The sequence below is a fragment of the Papio anubis genome, chromosome 14, assembly GCF_008728515.1.
Source record: "Papio anubis isolate 15944 chromosome 14, Panubis1.0, whole genome shotgun sequence".
NCBI classification, from domain to species: domain Eukaryota; kingdom Metazoa; phylum Chordata; class Mammalia; order Primates; family Cercopithecidae; genus Papio; species Papio anubis.
This window is the reverse complement of record NC_044989.1, coordinates 61,328,898-61,347,019: the sequence shown is the minus strand read 5'-3', so window position 1 is coordinate 61,347,019 and position 18,122 is coordinate 61,328,898. Positions and strand designations below refer to the sequence as shown.

Below are 18,122 nucleotides of genomic sequence, written 5' to 3'. Positions count from 1 at the left end.
AAAGGAGATGGCAAACTGGCAGATTGAAGACTTTACTGTTTATACTGGAAAGATTTTGTTTGAAGTTTTTGGTGTATTGCTTTAATAAATTTAGAAAGACTTAAATATCAATAGCTTGACATACAACCTATTTTTCAGAAAATTCATATAATTTTAAGAAAAGTGCAAAATTCACTAAGTTTAGGAAGACATTTCTTTAAAAATAAAATTATGATATATGGGGCTTGTGTGCATTTCACAGTTTATAAAGCATTCATTCTATATCATAATACCTCTAAAGTTTAGCTGTTGCATTTATGGGGAATGAGGTTTACATTCAAATAAATGGGTAACTGTTCTCTTTGAAATGAAAATAAAATATAGAAAATTTTAAAACACGTACTTTTATTGCATTCAAATACATGTAGTAACTTAAACTAGGTCAACATAGTCCATTCATTAAATTTCAGCTTGAAAGAATCCTTGGAGTTATCTTTTAATGAATAGATAAAACCAAATTTGTAATTAGCATGTTAATTTTATGGTCTTTAAAAATGTATATGAGAGCACTTTAAAACTGTTTTTTTTTTAAAACATTTAAAACATTACCCCTGAAAATCTGGTTTGTGTTATTGATCTATCAATGAAGGAAGTACTTGCCAAAGAAAGGTAAATCCTCCCCGCCCCATTCAAAAACATCACACATTCTGAATTAGTAGGTACTTTTAATGCATTTTCCTTTGATTTCCCTCATGCAAAAGTGCAAGTAGCTTTTTTTTTTTTTTTTTTTTTTTGGTGAAGTCTGGTTTCTCCTATAACAAGTGTTCTAATCTTAGGAGCATATTTCTGAAGGATTGCAGACCCAACCTAGAGTAAACCCATTAGATACGGCCCCATCCAAGTAAGACACCGAGGAATAAAAAAGAAGAAAAAAGGCCGGGTGCAGTGGCTTACACCTCTGTAGTCCCAGCACTTTAGGAGACTAGGTGGGTGGATTGCTTGAGGCCAGGAGTTCAAGACTAACCTGACCAACATGATGAAGCCCCATCTCTACTAAAAATACAAAAATTAGCTGGCTGTGGTGGTACATGCCTGTAATTCCAGCTACTCAGGAGGCTCAGGTGTGAGAATTACTTGAACCCAGGAATCAGAGGTTGTAGTGAGCCGAGATCATGCCACTGCACTCCAACTTGGGCAACACAGTGAGATCCTGTTTCAAAAAAAAAGTGAAAAAAATATTTCATCTTTAGCACAAACTCCTTATAGAAATAATAAATTTCAAAAAACCTATAAATTTTTCAAAAGTAAAAATTTGTTCTCAGCCCAAAGATAGAAACTCTTTTGTACTATTCCTCTGTTTTTCGTTGCTGAGAGGTAATAGTGAAGCAGCAAAGTTCCTAAAAATATAGTGCATTTTAAAATAAAATAAAATAGATCTCAACCTATTAGATAATATTTAAATGAGGATTCCTCAAACTAATAGTACCCAAGCAAATATACTATGTAACACTTTAAAATTTTGTGATCTAATATTACTATTAATTTCTTTTTAGTAAATTGATTTGGTAATAAATTGAGATAATTCATTTTAGCAAACTTACTGTTATGCAAAAGATAACTTAGATAATTGGTTGGGAGTTTATAAAATAACCTTTAAATTTCTGAAAAGGACTCACAAGTTATTACATTTAATTTTTTTCTTTTTTAAATTATAAAAGCAGCACATGCTTACTGAAAATGCCAAAGAACTCAGAAGTATGTAAAGTTAACATTAGTCTCTCTCTCTCTCTTCCTCTTTTCTACTTCCCATTTTCTGGAGTAACATTTTGGTAATCTCTTTCTAAGACCTTTTGCTATATACATATAAACGTATACATACATGCACTGCACATGGTTTGGATTTGTTTGCTTTAGTGAAACATACATATTCTGCAAACTTTTTATCTTCCAACAACCATTGACAACCTTCAACTGTGTTAGAACTTACAGAGCTCACATATGCATATATGAGCTTTCCCGTACAGATGGTTAAATCAGAATTTCTTAAATTAATTCATTTATCCAGTTGAAGAATATTCAGATCACCTTCAGTTTTCAGTTTTTATTATTACAAATGAAATTTGCAGTGAACATTTTTGTATATGGAGTCTAGCATATCTATATTTTTGTCTGATACATTCTTAGAACTAGAACTGCTGAATTGGTGGGAATACACATTTAGAATTGTGATAGGTATTTCCAAATTGCCCTCCTAAAAGGTGACCAGTTCACAGCAGTGTATTACAACTGCATGTCTTTTTCAAACTGAAGTTATACTCTTCAGTATTTTCTAACCTATATGAAAAAGTTTTCTTGTTTTAGTTTGCACTTGTAGTATTTGTATTTTCAAGTGAACTTTTACATCTTTTTATATGTTTACTAGCCATCTGGGTTTCTATTATCTGGTTATTTGGCTTTTTAAAATTGATTAGTAAGTGCTCTTTGGACATAGTGACTATGAATCTTTCATCAATTCTGTTTCCCCCAGCCTGTCATTGGTCATTTACCTTTGTTTGTGGTCATTTAACAAACATAAATTTCTAATTTTTATGGAACTTTTCATCTAGAAACAAATTTCTCTGTATTTTTTCAATATTTGTTTTGGTCTTTCAATTATATTATAGTTTTTCTCACATATTTCTTATGTTTATTCCTGTGTGCTTTTAAATGTTTTTTATTTTTAATTTTAGTTGAAATTTGAGTGGAATCTCTTTTTCCTATAATTTTTTTTTTTTTTGGCTATTAGGAAAGTAATATATGTATGTTTGTAGGTGTGTGTGTTTAATGTTTATCTTGGAACTCACTAACGTACAGGTCTCTATTATTAATGCTAGTGGTTTTTCAGTTATTATCTAGGTATGCAGTTACCTTATTTGCAAATAATGATACTTTTGTCATTTCTTTTTTACTATTTTTAAAATATACAGTATATTTAGGTGTATCATATGTATATATTTTAATATGAAGTATAGTGTTAGCTCTATTGTGATAGGTACCCTTTATCTAATTTTTTTTTTTTTTTTTTGAGATAGCGTTTCGCTCTTGTCACTCAGGCTGAAGTGCAATGGCACGATATTGGCTCACTGCCACTTCCGCCTCCCAGGTTCAAGCTATTCTCCTGCCTCAGCTTCCTGAGCAGCTGGGATTACAGGCATGCACCACCACGCTCGGCTAATTTTTTTGTATTTTTTAGTAGAGGGGGTTTCACCATGTTGATCAGGTTGGTCTCAAACTCCTGACCTCAGTTGATCTACCTGCCTCAGCCTCCCAAAGTGCTGGGATTACAGGCGTGAGCCACCATCTGGCCTATCCTTTATTTAATGAAATTTGCTTCTATTCCAAGTGTAGTATGTTTTATTAAAAATGATAAATGGATATTTGCAGTAATTATACTTTTCTCCTTTTATCTATTTTGTAGTCAAGTAAATTAATAATTTCCTTGTGTTGAATTTTTGTTATTTTCTTGAAATAAGCATTTTTCATTCTGATTATAATAACAATTAGACTTAAGGGCTGGGTATGGTGGCTCATGCCTATAATCCCAGCACTTTGGGAGGCCAAGGCAGGAGGATTGCTTAAGGCCAGGAGTTTGAAACCACCGTGGTCAACATAGCGAGACCCCCATCTCTACCAAGAAAAAAAATTAGCTAGGTATGGTGGTGTGTGCCTGTAGTCCCAGCTACTCGAGACTATATTTTTATCTGATAAATTCTTAGAATTGGAAATGCTGAATTGAAGGGAATACAATTCAGCTGGCCGAGGCAGATGGATCACTTGAGGTCAGGAGTTTGAGACCGGCCTGGCCAACACTGCAAAACCCTGCCTCTACTAAAAATACAAAAATTAGCTGGGTGTGGTGGCGCACACCTGTAATCCCAGCTACTTGGGAGACTGAGACACAAGAATTGCATGAACCCGGGAGGTGGAAGTTTCAGTGAGCCAAGATCGTGCCACTGCACTTCAGCCTGGGTGACAGAGCAAGGCTCTGTCTCCAAAAAATAATAATAATAATAATAATAAATAAATAAATCCAGGGATCAAGATAAAGACAGATTTTCTGGGTAGAGGAGAAAAATAAGTATAAGGAGTTACTGCGGGAGCCAGGCAGTCGTGTAGTCCTGGAACCAAATGCCTGCATTGTGACTAGGAGGAAGGGGTTCTTGAGGTCAAAAGTATTTTTATAATTTATAATAATTTGCTTTTTTCACTCTCATTCTTTTAAGAGTATACAGTGGAGTTTTCCAGAGACTATGTGATTACAGCAAATTGAATGTAGAGGCAGATATGAAAATCTAGGTATCTCCTATTAAGATGTATATTAAACAGATTTGCAAAAATGTACCACAGCATCAGTTTTCCCACTAAATTATTACGTTTGAAAAATATGTTTTTCAAGAAAAGTTATTTATGTTAACGCATAATGGATTTATTACTTTGTCATTAATTTTTAATGAATTAATAAATAATTTTTAGGCCAGGCGCGGTGGCTTACGCCAATAATCCCAGCACTTTGGGAGGCCAAGGTGGGCGGATCACCTGAGGTCAGGAGTTCAAGACCAGCCTGGCCAACATGGTGAAACCCCATCTCTACTATAATACAAAAATTAGCCAGATGTGGTGGCAGGCACCTGTAATCCCAGCTGCTCGGGAGGCTGAGGCAGGAGAATCACTTGAACCTGGGAGGCAAAGGTTGCAGTGAGCCGAGATCTTGCCATTGCACTCCAGCGTGGGTGACAGAGTGAAACTCAGTCTCAAAAAAAAAAAAAAAATTAATTCATGGTTTTAATTGCTAATATGGTAAATATTGATAGCTATAACCAACATAAACAAAAGCTACTTGAGGTTCTCAAAAACTTTTAAGAATGTAGGCTGGGCGTGGTGGCTTACACCTGTAATCCCAGCACTTTGGTAGGCCAAGGTGGGTGGATCACCTGAGGTCAGGAGTTTGAGACCAGCCTGGCCAACATGGCGAAACCCCATCTCTACTAAAAAAATACAAAAATTAGCCAGGCGTGGTCCCAGCTACTCTGGAGGCTGAGGCTGGAGAATTGCTTGAACCCAGGAAGCAGAGGTTGCAGTGAGATGAGATCGTGTCATTGCACTCCAGCCTTGGTGACAGAGTGAGAATCTGTCTCATAAAAAAAAGAATGTGATGGGTCCTTTAACCAAACTGTTAGAGAACCACCGATCTACATATAACAATTTAATTTTTTTGAAGGTGCCTATACTCATCTTCTATAATTCTTTAAATCTTCTTTGAATAGAATAGTCTACTGTACATGTGTATATATCTGCATCTATATATATAATTACATTTTATGTGCATTTTTGTTTTTACACATTTATTATGTGTTCATGTGTGTTTGTCAACAGAACTGCAACTTGAATGGAAGCAAGTTGGTGTTTTGGTTCTTTCTTGTGGCTGATTTTGTCCACAGGCCAAGTTTCTAGAAGTGATTTAGATATGTGAGCTAGTGGATTTCTGATGATAGTCTTGGATGAAAGGCACAGAGTTCCGTAGCCACAGGCAGGAAGAGTTGGTGGGAGATGGGCGGTCCTCCAGAGAAGCTTCATCACAGGTCAGCCTTATCCTCTGATGGTTGTGCTGGATTTCTTGAAACTTGTATTGTGCTCAAGGCAGGAACTCAGAAGTATCCTTAGAATGGGGCTTCACTGTACAAAGTCCTGGCCACTATGAATGTTTCAGAGAAGATGCTGGCTCTCTAAAACCAAATTCAAAGAGGGAATACATTTGCACTTCTCAGCCACACCCGGCTGCCAAAAGATGTTTGAGATCCTTGCTTCACTGAGGTTGTTAACTCTAGAGTTACCTGAAATTCAGTTGCTATGCGTGTTCTCTCTCATTTTCATATGACACTAAAGGACAAGACTGAGCCATATCTGTCTTCATCTATCTATCCCAGAGCCTTTCATTTATTGTAACTGTTCTGTCTTTTCTGATCCCCCTCCCTGCCTCTACGTCTACCCCACCTAACTTGCAGAATTTCCTCTTGTTATTTCCAATCAAATCCTTCCGTGCTAAACAAACATCAGCACCTACAGTGTTGGAAGATGCAATGCAATTTCCTTAAAACTCACAACATAAAAATAGTGATTCCAGGAACTGGAGTAATAGAGCTGTAAAACCTAATTTGGCCCCACAGATTCATTCTATCTTTGCTCATCTGTCCTTGCTTTTCCCCTCTTGACTTGTCCTAAAAGAAGATCTTCAACCTTTTAAATGCTATCTAAAAGTTCTTATTACCAAAGTAGAGAGAAAACCTAGAATTAAATGGTTTCTTCTTATGTCTCACTTCATTTTCTTTTTTCTCAACTGTGTAGGGAAAGAAAAGAGGATTTTGGTGGGTTTTTAAACATGGCCAACATAAGTTTTATTTATCAGAGGAGACACCCAGATTCAGTCTGTTACATTCATTTAATCACAGGTCTGACATCCAAGGCTTTGGGGGAAAAGAAGAAAGTAGGATTGAGATGGGGAGGTGGTGGGGTTGAGGAGATGGTGGTGGTGCAAGAGTCAACTAAGTGGTAGATCAAACAGTGGTTATAGGAAAATATTCCCCCTTCCTCTCCTACCTTCCTCTTTCTGCCACCATGCCTGAGACGCAAGGTGAGGGGCAGGCCCTGGAGCGGCAGATGTTCAAGGTTATAGCATGCTGCCACAACCCTGACACACAGTGAGGCACAGGCCCTGATGGGGCAGAAGTTTAAGGCACTAGCAGGCTGGGGATGGGGAGGAGAAGGAGGAAATCTTAGGCAGTGGTCTGGATAGAGAGAAGGAAGAAGAGTTTCTCTTGTCACTAACCTCCTTATTGAACCCAATTTCCAAATGAAGAGTGCAAGAAAAATTTACATAAATGTTTGTATGTATGTATGTATGCCTATGTGTATGTGTATGTGTATGTGTTGGGAGAAGAGTTTGGAGCAGGGGGTACTGCTAAATGCCTCCAGCTGCCCACACAACTATTGTCATTTTTCTATTGTCATTATTCTCAGTATATTTATATTATCTTTGTTATTATAAATGAGTCCAAGAGATGTGTAAAATTCAAAAGAATATAGTTTGAAGGGCATTGGTGGTGATTTAGAAACCTCAACATCACTGCCAATCAGCAAGTCCTGCCAATCTGTGTCCTCAATACTTCTTAAAGTTGCCTACTCTTTATCATCACTAGCATTGCTGTAATATATTATTTCTTGCTTGAATTACTGCTTTAGTTTACGAAAAATCTTCCTTCTCTTTAATTCCCATCTTTTTCTTCTAATTCACAATGCAACCAGAGTGGGCATTTCTGAAGACAAATATGATCATGCTACTTCATTCTTTAAAATCCTTCTGTGGCACCGTATTGCCTTAAGGGGAATTTTATCTAAACCCCTTAGTATGGGCCTGATAGTTCTGTGATCTAAGTCCTGCTTCCTCCTTTGCATTTCCCAGCCACACATGCTCAGTTCTTTAGGGACCACTGACGTAGTCCCTAGAACCTTCCCAGTGCTCTCTGGCATTTGCACCTTAAGGTTGCCTCTGTTTGGAACATACTTTCCACATTTCTTTACCCTGTGAATTCTTTTTTTTTTTTTTTTTTTTTTAAGATGGAGTCTCACCCTGTTGCCCAGGCTGGAGTACAGTGGTGCAGTCTCAGCTCACTGCAACTTCCGCCTCCCAGGTTCAAGTGATTCTCCTGCCTCAGTCTCCCTAGTAGCTGGGATTACAGGTGCACACTACCATACCTGGCTAATTTTTGTATTTTTAGTAGAGATGGGGTTTCACCATGTTGGCCAGGGTGGTCTCGAACTCCTGGCCTCAGGTGATCCACCCACCTCAGCCTCCCAAAGTTCTGAGATTATAGGCGTGAGCCACCAAGCCCGGCCTGCCCTATGAATTCTAAGTAGCAGATCCTTCAAAGCTCAGATTAGGTGTCACTTCTCCTGCAAGACTGAGCCAAGGATCCTTTACATGCGCCTCCTAAGTGTATCTCTGTCTCAGCCCCCACCACTCTGTATTTTAATTATTTTCATTACTGTTACTATTAATATCTTAATGTTTATTATCCTTTTCCCTTAGTTCATGGGTTTGCTCATGGGCAGAGACTGATTTTTTATCTCTGCATTCTCAATTGCAATCTCACCACATAGGCAGTACCCCTAAATAAATTGAATACCTTCCTCTTACGGTTTGAGAAACCCAGAAAGAGAAGCTACCTTGCTAGTGATCACATAATAGAAGCAGAGCCTGCCTTTTGATCTAGTGTTTGTTTCCCTCCATCAGGAATTACAGACTCAGATGTCTAACTCAGATGTCTATAAGAGCCAGATAGACAACAAAAATGAGAAAAGTGGGCTGGACACATTCTCTCATTTTTCTGGAAAATATGACTTTCTCACACTACATTTTCCCATGTATGATAAAGAAATATTTTGGCACAAGACATATTTTCCTCTTAAACTGCCACACAAGAAAAACAATAGTATGAAAATGATGGTTATATTGCAACTTGATGAATTATAGAAGATTTAAAGATCAAATGTTTCTTTGTGCTGCCGCGAGACTTGGCATATACATAAATGAATCACATCTTATGTTATGGTTTCAGTCTTTGGGGTCATGACCTAGCTTGGCAGTCAAAACCTTCTGACCTTTCCAGTTTCATCTTTAATCGCTGAACCCCTAACCTCACTTATGAACACACATAATACACCCCAAAGTGTCCAACATTACCGAATTGTAGTTTTGCAACACACCATTTTTAACACCTCTCTCTGTCTCTATCCTTTCTCTGTCACCTCTGCTTGAATCAGCTTCAATCCCTGGTCCTACTGTTACCCACTGTCATTATTTGGCACTAGATGAACCTCTAACTCAGAAAGCTCAAACACCATTCCAAGGCATAGACCTTCTCGTCTATGGTGTGTGTGTTAGTGTTAGCAGAGTACACAAGCACTTTAGCAAGCACTTATTCAACTGCCCCATTTAGGACTTGCCTAACATTCTCTAATAAAGTTAAATATAGTCCAAGATTAATTGCATGTTTTCTGAATTTTCCGGAGGTGACATACTGCCTCTGGTATCAAATTTGATTAAACCTGGTAACTTTAATGCCATTTGGTTCTGTTGGGGAGGAAAAATTTAATTGTTTACTCTAGAGAATGGATTTTTTCCCATTGACTAAGGGACAGAACATTTATTAAAATTATCTTGGTGATCTGAAAGGGAGAAATGTGCTTCTTTTTCCTTGCCAGAAGCAGGTCCAGGGCATTATTAGCTTGTGGTAACAACTGATAATCGAGCAATACTGACTGATTTCAGATTCAGCCTTTAAGCCCCTGCTGTGTGATTAGTTCTGTCCAATCTGTTGGCATGCTGGAGCAGGGAGCCTGCAGAAGCTTAGGAAGGAAAAACCCTTTAGCAAGTCTCGGGTACTAAAGACATTTGACTTAATTTCATGTATTACACATGGTTACCTGGTTTCCCTTGGCAACCTCCAGTTCCGCCCTACTATATAATTAGAGGATGGCAGGATATATTGCAGACTTGATGACATTACCTGAAAGTGACTTGTGGAGAACAGAATTTGCTTCAAAAGAAGAGACACAGTGGTCACTAAGAAAAGACAGAAGAGTCTGAGATCCCTTAAAGAAGAGACAGATAGTTTTCTATAGCTCAGATTTCATTGAATCTGGAGGTTTCAGAACTAGCTATAGCAAAGCAGTTTGGAAATATGATGGAATGAGATCAAGTCCTGTAAATCTTTTAAGGGATAAATCTGAATTTTATTATTTGTAAAGTACAGATAAGGTTTCAGTTCAACAACAGCATTAATTACCATTTATTCAGTATTTGCCAGGAATATGACTTGGGTCTTTACAAACACATTAAATCCTCACAATATTCCTGCAAGGGAAGTATTAATATTTTTGTACATATAAGGACATGTGTTTATTGATCTCTTAAAGAATGAGGCTGGGCCAGGAGCGGTGGCTCATGCCTGTAATCCCAGCACTTTGAGAGGCCGAGGCAGGTGGATCACTTAAGGTCAGGAGTTTGAGAACAGCCTGGCCAACATGGTGAAACCCTGTCTCTACTAAAAATATAAAAATTAACTGGATGTGGTGGCGGGTGCCTGTAGTCCCCAGCTACTCAGGAGGCTGAGGCAGGAGAATCATTTGAAACGGGAAGGAGGAGGGTGCAGTGAGCCGAGATCATGCCACTGCACTCCAGCCTGGGCGACAGATCGAGACTCTGTCTCAAAAAAAAAAAGAAAGAAAGAAAGAAAAAGAATGAGGCTGAAGGAAGGGCAGGACAAAATTAATGACAAAGTTTCGGTTTTAGGAGACCATCTTCTTTTTTTTTTTTTTTTTTTTGAATGCTCCCTAAGTCCCACAGGTCTCAATAGTGTATTACAAAACAGTTTAATAACAGTGTCTTTAAATGATTACCTTTAGCCATCCAGAAAAGTTTAAATAACAATCATCTTAGTAATCCTCTCATTGTACACATTAGAAAATTGAGTCCCAGAAATTAAGTAAAACCTAAAGTTAGGTTTCTGTATTATAATACTATGATACTGTCCGGGCACAGTGGCTCGCGCCTGTAATCCCAGCACTTTGGGAGGCCAAGGTGGGTGGATCACGAGGTCAAGATATTGAGACCATCCTGGCCAACATGGTGAAACCTGTCTCTACTAAAATACAAAAATTAGCTGGACATGGTGGCATGCACCTGTAATCCCAGCTACTCGGGAGGCTGAGGCAGGAGGATTGCTTGAACCCAGGAGGCGGAGAGGTTGCAGTGAGCCAAGATCACGTGATGGCACTCCAGCCTGGGTGACAGGGTGGTTTTTTCCACCCTGGGTGATTTTTTCCATCTCAAAAAAAAAAAAAAAAAAAAAAATTACCATGATACTATGCCCATGCATTTTGAAATAAGGCTCGAATAAATGAGAGAAAAGAAGGAAGGGGTCTTGTAATACTACTATTATAAATGGTATTAGGTTGAGCTAGCAGAGTAAACAAACTAACAAATCAGAAGGTACTGGTGAGACATTCAGGCACTGGTGTTACGGGATCCTTGGGGTGTTGCTTCACCAGCTAGAAGCCTCTGTGGACAGTGGCGTCTTTGCCCGAGTTTTTCTCTGGCCCGCTAGGCTAGTTCTGCCCACTCGGCCTGGGAGGCTATGCCTGGGTCCCATACCTGCCAAGAGCAAGCCAGGCGTGGAGTAGCGAGGGGTGTGTGAGTGAGGATGGGGTCCAGCCATTGCACACAGCAGGCACGCTGGCTGCAGTGGGGCAGGCAGCTCCAGGGGCAGGCATGGCTCCCTGTGAAGCTGCGGCTGGACCAGACATACCATAAACAGCTTACACAGCTGACCCCAGGGAATATGGTGGCACCTGGAAACTTGGAGATGCTAGAAACCGCAGAGCCCTAAAGAGGGTGTCACAGCCCTGGCTCAGGGAGCTCCTCGGTCTGGGTTCCAGACCACAGCTCTTCTCTTCCTCTCTCCTCTCTCCTCTTCTTGTCCCCACCGTGGTGAGCAAGGGGCGTGCTTCAGCCCTGTTTGTTTTACAGCTCTTTTAGTCCCACCATTCATCAGGTCCCAAGTTCTTGTCTTGCATCCAGGAAGAATGTGGTATGCAAACATGTGGAGGATGAGCAAGATGAAAAGGAGCTTTATGGGCATGGTGGCGGGCACCTGTAGTCCCAGCTACTCGAGAGGCTGAGGCAGGAGAAACACTTGAACTCGGGAGGCAGAGGTTACAGTGAGCTGATATCGCACACCACTGCATTCCAGCCTGGTGACAGAGCGAGACTCCGTCTCAAAAAAAAAAAAAAAAAAAAAAAAGGAGCTTTATCAAGTGATAGAACAGTTCAGAGAAGACCTACAGTGGGTAGGGTAGCTCCTCTGCATAGCCAGGGTGTCCTGATAAGTGTTCAGCTCTCAGCAGAGAGAGTAGCTCCTCTCTACAGGCAGGTCATCCTGTCATTTCTTCACCTCTCAGCAGAGAGGGCAGCTCTTCTCTGCAGGCAGGTCGTCTGTCATTTCTTCAGCTCTGAGCAGAGAGACCCTGGGGTGGGTCGCACCTCTCTGCTGCTGGTTGTCCCCTCATCTCATTGGGTCTGGCTGAGTCTGGGGCTTTATATGGGCCTCAGAGGGGAGGAAGTGTGTGCCAGTTGGTCCATGGGCAGCCATGGGTGGGCCTGGATAAAGGACCACAAGTTCCTACTCCTGTCCCAGGGACTGGCAGCCCCACCCCCAGGCTTCAGGCCCTCCCCAACTTGAAGGTGGTGCTTCACTGTGGACTTGCTGCTTTCTGCCCAGGAACCTGTCTGCCTCCTGCTGCTGTTCGTTGCCCCCTGGCTGTTCCTGCCAAGGGGCACCTGCAGGCCAGGGCCAAACTGCCCTCAACCTCTCCTCGGCCTCCCTCCCGTGCTTGTTGGTGCCTAAAGTCCGAAGGGGGCTGAGGCAGCATGGAGCTGGCCTGTCAGCACTGCCCTGAGTGTGCACACACGTGGCTGGGCTGCGACAGTGCCCAGGCTTAGCCCCAACCTTGCTCAGAGATTGGTGTAAGCACAGGGAGCAGGGAGAGGCCAGGCAGCGGGAGCAGACACCTCCAAGCCTGTGGGAGGAAGGGGGGGCCTTCCAGAGTCCCTGAAAGTGCAGTGATGCCTGGGTCCGCAGCCGCAAGTTGGGTGAGACTCCAGGGATTGCCTGCCTCTTTGCGTTTTCCCGACAGCAGAGGCCGCCCCAGCCAACCCCACGCAAATTAACCTGACTCTGTGACGGCTGGTCCCATGAGTCCTGGCTGCGCCTTTGGCCAGGTGCTCGTGGGCTTCTGAGATGGCGATGGGGAGCAAGGTTGAGGCTGGGACGGAGGCTTTGGGCCTGAGAACAGGTCCTGGCTGGCCAAGTGAGAGCAGAGGTGGCACAGTTGGCTGCCTTGGGAACGTGGAGCACAGGGGTCCCACCGCCGCCACTGCTGCTCCCACAACCCCTCCTGCCGCCGTCACCCACACCTCCCTGCTGCAGCAGGCCTGATGGCAGCAGCCACTCTGGACGGTCCACACTGCCATCACTGGTAACAGGTTGTGCCTAGCTAGCAATTAATTTATTCTCCTTGGCTCACGTCAACCTTTCCAAGTGATCATCAGTCTTTAGGAGTCTATATAGTACCCTACTGGTCATTTGAAGGAAGTCCTGTTAGTTTAGAAGGACAGGTCTACATATAAACCACAGCACATCTATAAATTAAGCCGTGTCTTGAAGTGGATGTGAATGATAATCATTGGCCTTTTTTGGTGACACGTAGAAGCAGACTACATATGGTATATTATTGACTTCTACAATGTTTCCGTCATGTTTACAAAATACTGTGTGCTGTGGGGGATATATCATTGCCTTTCTTTAAGGTGAAAACTGTGGGAGTCTAACAGGAAACAGAAATCTCAGTGTCAGTCACTTACTACGCAAAGCATTTGGCATAAATTTCTTTTCTTTTTTTTCTTGAAACGGAGCCTCGCTCTGCCGCCCAGGCTGGAGTGCAGCGACTCACTGCAAGCTCCGCCTCCCGGGTTCACGTCATTCTCCTGCCTTAGCCTCCCGAGTAGCTGGGACTACAGGCCCCCGCCACCAGGCCCAGCTAATTTTTTTGTATTTTTTTTTTAGTAGAGACGGAGTTTCACCGTGTTAGCCAGGATGGTCTCGATCTCCTGACCTCGTGATCCGCCTCTCTCGGCCTCCCATAGTGCTGGGATTACAGGCGTGAGTCACCACGCCCAGCCTGCATAAATTTCATTTAATCTGGGCCGGGCGCGGTGGCTCACGCCTGTAATCCCAGCACTTTGGGAGGCCGAGGCGGGTGGATCGCTTGAGGTCAGGAGTTCGAGACCAGCCTGGCCAACATGGCGAAACCCTGTCTCTACTAAAAATACAAAAGTTAGCCGAGTGTGGTGGCGGGCACTTGTGATCCCAGCTACTCAGAAGACTGAGGTGGAAGAATCGCTTGAACCTGGGAAGCAGAGGTTGCAGTGAGCTGAGATCCTTCCATTACACTCCAGTTTGGGTGACAGAGTGAGACTCCCTCTCAAAAAAAAAAAAAAAGAAAAAGAAAGAAAGAAAAAGAAAAACACTCATACCTCATTAATGAGAAATAGAAATCTGTAAGGAGGAGGGGGATACCCCTGCTAAATTCCTAGGCCACAGTAAACCAGCATTGCAAAATAAAATCTTACCTCATTTCTGATTTTAAATGAGACTGAGGTCACTGGTAAATTTTTGAATACTAACTCATCACCTAAAAAGGGGAGTTTGATTAGCAAATAGTTAAGCACTTCAGTAATGATATTGAGACTTAATTTCACTGAACATGTTTCCCCCTTTTCTCTTTCTGGGTGTGACTAAATTGCCTACAGCATGCTGCATGGTTGCTGGTAAAACAGGAAATGGGGTAAGTAATTTAGGTAGGGAATTTTTACTACCATTTAAATACAAGCTACCTGGTTCTTAAAGTACTTTTACTACTACAATCTCTATTTTTATAGTGCATTCACTAGCTACTAGAGAAATCAGCACAAATAACCAATTTTTATTGTATACATTTAGGGTATCAACCTTGTTTCATTAGTTTATTTGCATAACATATTAGTAGTTTATTAAAGCAGATTCATTTTTTGTGTGTTTTCATATGAATGTAAATACATGTTTATATGCATTAGGTACTTATGTAATGTAGTTTGGGCAGTTATATTTTTAAAATAAATTTTATTTATTAATTATTATTATTATTATTTTTGAGATGGAGTCTTGCTTTGTCACCCAGGCTGGAGTGCAGTGGTGTGATCTCAGTTCACTGCAACCTCCACCTCGCTGGTTCAAGCGATTCTCCTGCCTCAGCCTCCCTAGTAACTGGGATTACAGGAGCCTGCCACCATGCCTGGCTAATTTTTGTATTTTTAGTAGAGATGGGGTTTCACCATGTTGTCCAGGCTGGTGTTGAACCCCTGACCTCAGGTGATTTACCTGCCTCGGCCTCCCAAAGTACTGGGATTACAGGCATGAGCCACTGCACACAGCCTAAAAATAAATTTTATATTGGTCTTAGAAACTAAACTATAAAGCTATGTCATAAAAGATAGAAAGTGAATAACTGGCGGAACAACAATGAGTTTACACATAGGTAAGACATAGAAAACATAGATTCACAATCCTTTATCTGAAACACTTAGAGGCCAAAGATGTTTTGAAATATAAAATTTTTGGATTTTTAAAATGTGATATGATGTTAAAGATCATGTATATCATTCCTTCCTCCCCCCCAGGCTCTGGGGTGGTACTACATAATCAAACATACTGATATTTCTGCAACAAAACATATGAATATTCACAGTAAGTTTGATAAAGTCTCTAAATTGCCTCCTTCAAATCAGGATTTGATTCCCAACTGAGTTTAAAAAAATTTTTTTGGCCGGGCGCGATGGCTCACACCTGTAATCCCAGCACTTTGGGAGGCCGAGATGGGCAGATCAGGATGAGGTCAGGAGATCAAGACCATCCTGGCTAACACGGTGAAACCCCATCTCTACTAAAAATACAAAAAATTAGCCGGGTGCGGTGGCGGGCGCTTGTAGTCCCAGCTACATGGGAGGCTGAGGCAGGAAAATGGCGTGAACCCGGGAGGCGGAGCTTGCAGTGAGCCGAGATTGCGCCACTGCACTCCAGCCTGGGCGACAGAGCGAGACTCCGTCTCAAAAAAAAAATTTTTTTTTTAATTCTCCAGAATATTTTGGAGTTTGAAACTAAAAAATACCAGTACAAAAAAGGGCCATGTGACTATTGGCAGTACCTGTATACTCTGGAGAGAAAAATCCAGGAAGAAATATAAATTTCTATTTTAGAATCTCATACTTGGTTAAGTGACTTATAGAAAAATAATTAATTTGGCTTTTTTGTTTGTTTTGTGTTATATATCTGCATTTTCAAAAGGGTAATAACTACATAAGGTTTGGGGGTTTCGTTAGGTTTTATTAAATTAGTCTCAAATGGTTTAGATTCTGGTGTAATAGTAAAACTTGATCCTATGTTTTTAGAAATTTGCTAGCATAGTCAGAGCATGCGTTTTTCTAAATGTTTTCAATTTATATCCATGTTGCTAATGAGTTACTGTTTCTATTTCGGTTTTTTTTTTTTAAGATGTATTTTCTCCCCTGTTGCCCAGGCTCGAGTGCAGTGGTGCAATCTCAGCTAATTGCAACCTCTGCCTCCGAGGTTCAAGCGATTCTCCTGCCTCAGCCTCCCAACTGTCTTGGGATTACAGGCAAGCGCCCACGCCTGGTTAATTTTTTGTATTTTTAGTAGACCCAGAGTTTCACCATGTTGGCCAGGCTGGTCTCTAACTCCTGACCTCAGGTGATCCACATGCCTCGGCCTCCCAAAGTGCTGAGATTACAGGCGTGAGCCACCGCTCCTGGCTTGTTTTTATTTCTTATCAAAGGATTTTAAACTAAGTTTAGTTCTTCCTAAAGATTCTGATTGATATAGGGATAATGGAACAGAAAGAAACACAGGTCACTGGTTTTTTTCCTTCAGTGTCCCTAGTTCATTCTGGGTTGAAAAGATTGTGGAGGAATTGCTGTTAAAGAATTGATTTAGGGAATTTAAAAAAAAAATTAATTGCCTTGCATATTCCGGTTCATCTTTTCTCTAGAATGGTGGTTGTGTTGTATCTACAGCAAAAGTGATTGCAACTGACACCCTCATAAGCACTTATCTGACAGAGAAGAGAAAGAGAAGTGTAGTTACTAAGTATGAAATGGGGACTGAATTTACTTTAATGAGTACTAGTCCCTCTAAAGGACAATCTGGTATATGCTAGGGACCTCTATGAAAATATTTAGCCCAAATTGTATTAGGAAAGTTATTAGCCCCATTTAACTTTCAGATTGGAAATCTGGCATTTTAAGTATTATATTTGCTTTATATATAAGGATGAGGTTTCCAAGCTGTCTGTTAACCCTTTCCTCTGGCTTGATAATCTGGAGGGAAAAATTACCTGTAGTTGAAGTTTTTAAACTAGACTCAAATGCATTAAATATATGTCAAAGACTGTGAAGGATTTAAAACACCGGTTTTCCTAAATAATGTTTTAATTCACTTTTGGGATTGGCTTTTGTAACAACCCTTTGGACTTTCCAGAATCTAAACAATTTAAAAAATAGTTTCCATTCTTGTGTTTTCTGTTTCAACGTTTATTCTTTAAAATGTATTTTCATATATTATTTACTTTCAACTGTGATGCTATTTTGTGCAAATTAAATAGTTGAACTGTTGACACAATATCAGGATAGTCTTTTAAAATACCTGAAATCTTTCTGATGTTCAGAGAATTTAGGAACAGTTTATGAAGCTCACACAGTATTTGGATAAGTTCTTGAATATAGAGAAATAATTTGATTATTTGTCAGATGTAGAGTTTATCTGGGTATTTCATTGTTAAATCACAATCCCAAAGCATACAAAAGCTATCTCTGTAACCAGTTATATTCTCAGCTGGATACAGAATGGGTAGATCAACTATTTCTTTCTTTCTTTTTTTTTTGGGGGGGGGGTCAACTATTTCATATTTTGCATTTTTAGAGAAACAGTGATCTGCATATTCTTTTTTTTTTTTTTTTCTGATCAACTACATTCAGCCATTAGCTTAATTCCTTTTTGTTTTTGACCTGTAGTTAGTAGTGTCTTTTGGTCTTAAATAACAATGGATGTTGCCTATAAGGAGTAATTTCTATCAGTGAAAATTGGGCATTAAAAGGGGTGATGCATAAGTTGGCCCTTACATCTCTTTCATTAAAAGCAGTCCTATAAATAGCCATAAGGCTGGTTTGAAGTTTTAATTATTTGAATGATGTGGGCTTGTTAGTTTGTTAGTAATATCCCAGTGTTCTCAGCAGAGTAGAGGAGTTTTAATAATACCACACCATGTTTTTCATCCCTTTTATCTCAAGTTCCTTTCTATCACAATTTTAGGTTACAAACTAAAGCTAGAATTTATAAAAGGGACTTCCCAAAACCTATTTATTGTCTCATGAGTATATT

The 18,122-nt window shown here is 40.5% G+C and overlaps 1 protein-coding gene across 8 annotated transcripts in view; it reads left to right on the top strand.

Moving 5' to 3' along the window:
* PUS10 (pseudouridine synthase 10) overlaps nucleotides 1-18,122 on the top strand; it is an 85,394-nt gene that overhangs the window by 37,262 nt on the left and 30,010 nt on the right. For all 8 annotated transcript variants that reach the window (XM_021924856.2, XM_021924851.2, XM_021924853.2 and 5 more), the window contains exon 5: nucleotides 14,444-14,478. Coding sequence is in view for 7 of the 8 variants with exons in the window: in XM_021924851.2 (XP_021780543.1) it covers nucleotides 14,444-14,478 (35 nt within the window). In the remaining variant the exon portion in view is untranslated. The remainder of the gene's footprint in view (nucleotides 1-14,443; nucleotides 14,479-18,122) is intronic.